General features: G+C 48.1%; 1 protein-coding gene and 1 long non-coding RNA gene across 2 annotated transcripts in view; both read right to left on the minus strand.

Annotated features, from left to right (window-relative positions):
* PLCG2 (phospholipase C gamma 2) overlaps positions 1 to 6,702 on the minus strand; it is a 143,268-nt gene that overhangs the window by 60,137 nt on the left and 76,429 nt on the right. Inside the window, exons 9-10 of the mRNA XM_081807867.1 lie at positions 2,717 to 2,846; positions 1,786 to 1,904 (exon numbers count right to left, since the gene is read on the minus strand). Of these exons, the coding sequence (XP_081663993.1) occupies positions 1,786 to 1,904; positions 2,717 to 2,846 (249 nt within the window). The remainder of the gene's footprint in view (positions 1 to 1,785; positions 1,905 to 2,716; positions 2,847 to 6,702) is intronic.
* LOC145717641 (uncharacterized) lies at positions 3,288 to 6,670 on the minus strand. The gene is made up of 2 exons (XR_014140984.1): positions 4,427 to 6,670; positions 3,288 to 3,872 (listed from the first exon to the last, which is right to left on the minus strand). It is a non-coding gene; the product is annotated as an uncharacterized LOC145717641 (long non-coding RNA).

The raw sequence follows: 6,702 nt of genomic DNA on the forward strand, positions 1-6,702 counted from the left end.
GGGGGCCGGGTGGTGGGTATTGAGGAGGGCACGTTCTGCATGGAGCACTGGGTGTTGTGCACGAACAATGAATCATGGAACACTTCATCTAGAACTAATGATGTAATGTATGGGGATTAACATAAGAATAAAAAAAAAAAAAAATTGGAAAAAAAAAAAGATCCATGGTTAGGATCTGGGCCAGACACAAGCAATCATGTGGCCACACCAGTCACGAGCTTTAGGCTCAAGGCCAAAATCGCAGGATGTGGACAACAGCCACCTTGGCGATCCTAGGCAAGAGTCGAGACTGTGTATTCTTTGGAGGAGAACTTGGTCAAAGGGTATCAGGAGTGAAACTGACATGTGGCAATCAATTAATGACCCTACTACCCCACCCACCACCACCACGGTGCCCACTAGGAGGCCCTTAGTCCAATGATGGGCCACCATTTTGGTATCAGGGCTCCAGGCCAGGCACAGGTCTTGAAGAACTATTGCTGGAATTCACTATGCCTTGAACCCTGTCCACCAAAACTGACATAAAAATGCGTATTTGTATGCACCTTCCTCCTCTCCATGTCCGCACCCCCCCACCCCTTTTAAGAGTTCACATTCCTTCACGATCCTCCAGACTTGGTAGGATTCAGCACTCTAAGCCAACGGACATGGTGGGAAAGAGAGAATCATGCAATCAATTTGCCCCCAAGAAGATGTCACCTTCCAAAATGCCGTCTCTCTGACTCCTGCCTGTGGTGACACTTGGGAAGGTACCAATCTGCCAGGTGCCCAGGCCCCAAGACTTTCACCCTCTCACCTTACAAGCAGACTAAATAGGGGAACCTGAGTGCAACATTCACTTCTCCCTTCCAGTCTACCCTCTCTTTTGCAATCAGGATAATCTTCCAAAAATGTGAACGTGAGTGTGTTGCTTTCTGGTTTCAAAGCCATCAGTGGCTCCTACTGCCAAGTGCCCTTTGCTATGATTTAAACGGTTCCACTCAAGCAGAACTGCTGCCCTCCTCTCCTGCCACTCACCCTCCTGGATTCTACAGTCCAATCCCCCTCAGTTCCTCCTGCCCCTGGACCTTTGCACGTGTGGTTCCTCCTTGCCTCACCACCTGTTCTCTCATCAACTCCTGTTGATCCTTGAATCAAAGGAGGCCTTTTGGGGTACCTGGGGGCGGGGCTCAGTCGGTTGGGTGTGCTACTCTTGATTTCAGCTTGTGATCTTGGGGTCCTGGGATCGGGCCCTGCACGGGGCTCCACACTCGGCGGGGAGTCTGCTTATCTCCCTCTCTCTCCCTCCCCCTCTGCCCCTCCCCCAGCTCATGGGCTTGCGCTCTCACTCTCTAAAACAGATAAATAAATCTTTAACACAAAACAGAACAAAGCAAAGGAGGCCTTTTCCCCTCCAAGTACATGAGGACAGAGCTGCTCCTGCTCTCTTCCCTGCTGTATCCCCAGCACCTGCAAGCACAGGGCCCAGCACAGGGCACACACTCAATATCAGCTCAATAACTCATTCAGTTGCTTTGCCGCGGCTACTAAGAGCTGTCCGTGAAAACCAGCTTTGCCAACTTGCTTTTTAGGGTCATAGAAAAAAACGTGATTGTTGCAAATACCAACTGGGAAAGGGCTGGGTGCATTCCCATGCCCCTTTCAGAAGCTTTTGTACAATCTAGTCTGAGGAGTGTGGCCTTGCACCCTGCCCGCTCCCACACGCTTCACCAGAGCTGGGCACTGGCACCCCACCACCCCGCCCTTCAGCCGCCCGGCCCATCACAGGCTCACCGAGAAACTCACGTGTTATGCGAAGAGGAGATCCAGTAATGGGACAAGGGGTTGTTCATGTCCTGCATGTCCACCACGTCGTACTTCTCATCCCAGATGCTGTTCTCCCGCGAAAACAGGTACGTGAGGAACTAGGAAAGTCACAGAGACGAGATCCTCATGAGGATGATGAGGATGGGTGGGGCCTGGATCTTTCTGGTCTCGGCCAACACAGGGAGATGGCAGATCTGATACGGGAACTCATAAGGTCTCCTGGCCTCAGGTACCCGAATTTGTAACGCAGAATGCTCAGATTGCAACAGGATATACGGACGCATGTTTTCACTCAACTGGGTTAACGCTTCCCTTTGTAACGTGTAGCCTAAAATAGTTGATACAAGCATACAGGCCTCCCACGTGCAAGTTTTAAGGCATAATAATACCATGAATATTTGTACTCAAACCACCCAACCTAAAGCAAAAGAACATCACCGGTATCCTAACATCGAAAAGGTAGGAAATTTCCTACCCCAATTCCTCACTCACTCCTTTAAAAAAAAAAATCAGATTGAGTGGCACGGGGCTATACTCTGCTGCCTGGGACCAGCCTTACGTGAGGCAGGAGTACTGCAGTTCTCCTCTCAGCCCCACCTCCCTGCTGCTTCACCCCATCGACCTTCAAATCTGGTCACTGTGCTTGTGATTGCTGGACGCTCCCTGGCAGCAGACGTCCTCTGGCGGGGAAAGCAAAGAACCCACCCAGGACACACAGCCCAGTAGAGAAGGATGAGCAAAACAGAAGGCTATACTTCAGAACCTAGAAGAGAACCAGCTCTCAACCAACAGAGTCAATTGGGGGGGGCAGATGACAGCAAAGCCCTCCAAGCGGAGGGAACCAGAAAAACATCAGAGGTCATAGATGTGAATCAAAAAGTCAAGCCAAGTTGACAAAGAGCCCACTCACCTCATCGACAAACAAGAAGGGCTCAGCAGTTTCCCTCATGGTGTCGTCGATAAACTTAGTCATCCGCTCACGGACTTTGTTCAGATCCTGAGCCCAAAGCTCCTTCGAATGACAGAGAGAACAAGAAATCATCAGGGGGTGGGAGGATGGGTTGGCCTGGTGGTGGGTATTGAGGAGGGCACGTTCTGCATGGAGCACTGGGTGTTGTGCACGAACAATGAATCATGGAACACTTCATCTAGAACTAATGATGTAATGTATGGGGATTAACATAAGAATAAAAAAAAAATTAAAATTAAAAAAAAAAAAAAAAAAAAGAAATCATCAGAAAGAGGACTGGCAAAATCCTTCCTCTCTCAGGATCCAGTTTCCCATCAAAGACCAAAATATCAATGTATTTCAGATGCATATGCAATCAAGCGCCACGTATCACACATTACTCTGTACCTGACAAACCTTTTCTGTAAAGGACCAGAGGGTTAAATATCTTAGGCTTTGCGTCACAACCGCTCAGTTCTGCTCCTGTACTGCAAAAGGAGCCATAGACAATACATACACAAATGGGCATGGCTGTGTTCCAATAAAACTTTATTTACAAAAACAAGTGGTGGGCCGCATTCGGCCCACGGGCCATAGTTCGCCAACTCCTACCCTATGCCAGTTCTCTACATTGATTGGCGTGAAGAGGACGGCGAGCACAATGACGTCAGACTGCCAGGGTTACTCACTTGGCTGACCCTGGCAAGCTACGTACCCTCCCTGTGCGTCCTCCTCTACTACATAAGAATACTACCCAGGTGTAGTTTCTGTGAAAGGCTGTATGAAATAAGGTTATGGATTTAACACAGCATCTTGTACACAGACATTGCTCCAATCCCAGCAGCTGGTACAAACAATCCTCCTCCTCGTACGGTCACCTCTGTTAGTCCATGCAACTCTGTAGGTCATACACTGTCATTTGAAAGAGGAGGAAACAGAGGCTCAGGATGTCACATGACAATCCCAAGTTCACACAACTAGTAAGGAGCTGAGAGAGGGTTCCAAATAAACTGACACAGCGTATGTCCTTTCTTCAAGAGTCAGCCAGGTAATGCTGCTCAGAGGCTTGGATGAGGTCGGAGATACACAACCAGTGGTTTAAGAACAGGTTCTGCAGCTTGGAAATGAAGAAGCCCGTTAGAAAAAGAATACACAATATAAAGTAATTCTACTGTTTTCCTCTCTAATCCCTAAAAGCCCCTATATTCATAGCCAAAAAGATGAAACATGACACACAGATTCACCTTTGACTCATGTTTTATGGGTTGTGAATATTCTAAAAGCTCAGCCTTTCAGGATAATAAAAACAAATGCGCTACCAGATACGTGTGTGGTTGGATGGGAAGGGTCAGACAAGGATGTTTGAAAGAAACAAAGGCATAAGGACAGATACAAATGAGGTGGTGAGAAATGGCCTCACTGGTACGTGGGTGGCAGATCAACACTGAGCCTTTTCTGTTGATGCTTGCAAATCTCCTTGGATAGGGACACAAAACAGCCAGGAGGCTGAGGAACAGCCAACTCATCTGCATACGAGGTTTTAGAATCTTTGAATACTAGAACACAAAACTCAAATCGCAGGCTACTTAATGCAAACACCTCCCCAGCCCTCGGTGCCCCCTTCCTTCTCCCACAAAGCTTTTGCATTTATTAACAAGCAAAGGTCCTTACCTAGTGTAACCTGGAATTAGCCTGGCTGGGTATAAAGAAATCTTCTGCCTAAAGAGCTTAAAATACCAATAACCTGGGGGTTAAAAAAAAAAAAAAAGTATCTATTTGGTGTGGGGTAATGTGCCAGGCAGCCATAATAATGAAAATGTTAAGAAGAGTGAAGGAAGGGAACAGCGATGGGAGTCAGCCCTGGGCACGGGCTGCCTGCCGGGCTCCATATTAAACCTTTTTCACACAGTGGCTCATTTTGAACTCCCACAACCCCAGGAGGTACCTATTACTCTCCATGTTATATAAGTGGAGAAACTGAGGCTTCACGTCATTAAATACCGAGACCCGACAATGAGCCCGAGACCAACCCAGGCACGTGAGTTCTGGAGACTTCCTTTTACCCGACCCAGGGCTGGGCTGTGGCATATTTAACTAGTCCCCCAGTGGGAACTTTGAGGTTACTTCCAAGTTTTCATTTCCATTAAGGATTCTGCCATTACTTTTTTTTTAAGATTTTATTTATTTGCGAGAGAGACAATGAGAGACAGAGAGCATGAGAGGGAGGAGGGTCAGAGGGAGAAGCAGACTCCCCGCTGAGCAGGGAGCCCGATGCGGGACTCGATCCAGGGACTCCAGGATCATGACCTGAGCCGAAGGCAGTCGCTTAACCAACTGAGCCACCCAGGCGCCCCCTGCCATTACTTCTTTAAGATAAGTTCCTAGAAGGGCAATTATTTAATCAAAGTATGTAAACCTTTTTCCCCCAAAGTTTTTGTTTTAATCGCATATTGCTGGGACACCTGGGTGGCTGAGTCGGCGAAGCATCTGCCTTCAGCTCAAGTCATGGTCCCAGGGTCCTGGGATTGAGCCCCGCATCATCCATCGGGGCTCTCTGCTCAGCGGGGAGCCTGCTTCTCCCTCTGCCCCTCCCCCCACTTGTGTGCATGCACGCTCTGACAAATAAAATCTTAAAAAAAAAAAAAGTAAAAAAGAAAAGCATGGGCCCCTCTCTCTGCTTTATGCTGTTGGGAGCACAGTACCCAGCATGTAAGGTGCACAAATACTGCATTTGCCCCTTCAGTGCACCCCACTTCAGCTCTCGTCTCAGGGGGGAGCAAACAAGCCCTCTCTTGGTCACTCTGGTTCAAGCCCATGTGGGGAAAGCAATGGCCTCTCCATGTCCTCGGTCCCCACTCAGCAGGCACTGCAGGGACTACTGTGGTTATGTTTCGTAAAAGAAAAAAAAAAAAAGTCTATCTTGGAGAAAGACACACTGAGGCGTTTACAAATGAAATGATACATAGTCTGGGGTTTGCTTTAGAATATTCCAGCGAGTATGAAGAAGAAGGGGAAGTAAATGAAGAAGAGGGGGAAGGGAAGGGAGGCACACAGGTATGGAGAGGAGGACAGGTAAAATAAAATTGGAAACACGTGCATCATTTCTCCATCTGAGTGATGGGTACATGGTGATCCATGATGCCAGCCTGTCTGTCCACTTTTGTCTGTGTCTGAGGTGTTCTGCAGTACCGAGTTTTTGGAGAAGTAGATGAACTGAATATTGCTATGAACCTAAAACGGCTCTAAAAAAATAAAGTCGATTAAAACAAATAACAAAACCAAAAAATTAAATAAGGAGGAAAAAAATAAAGACCACTCCAGTGAAATATATAAAAAATTTAAGTACCTACGTGTATATGCACATTTATACATACTCATACACATACACAAAGATCATTACAGTCTGAGGAATTCTGGAAGTAGGGCTCCCATCCCCATTTACAGAGGAAACTGGGGAGCAGAAAGGTCAAACCACCTGCCTAAGGTCACACAGCTAGTAAGAGGATCTCAGGTTTCTCTCAGTTGAATCCGGAGTGTCTCAACCTCAGCACTACTGACCTTTGGGGTCAGGTAATCCCTTGGTCGGGGGAGGCTGTCCTGTGCATTTCAGAATGTAGAATAGCGCCCCAGGCCTCCACCCACTAGGTGCCAGTAGCCCGCCCAGTTGTGACAACCAAAAATGGGTAGAACAACTCTGATGGAAAACAACTGCCCAACACAAAACCCCTTCACCCACCACCAGCCTGTCCACAAACACGCCGGAGACTTTGCCATGTGTCATTCGTTAAAGGATAGCTATGCTGTCTTATCCCCCAGAGGACCTGGCAGGCTCGTCCGCCCAGTCACAGCTTCCCATCAGCCAGGGAAGGCTTTGGGAAAGGGACGAGTGCGATGAGCCAAGAGAAGGAGCAGAAGCCAGTCCGGCGGGGGGGGGGGGGGGGGGGGGG

Source organism: Leptonychotes weddellii, chromosome 16 (assembly GCF_054177405.1).
Source record: "Leptonychotes weddellii isolate Sample4059 chromosome 16, ASM5417740v2, whole genome shotgun sequence".
NCBI lineage: Eukaryota > Metazoa > Chordata > Mammalia > Carnivora > Phocidae > Leptonychotes > Leptonychotes weddellii.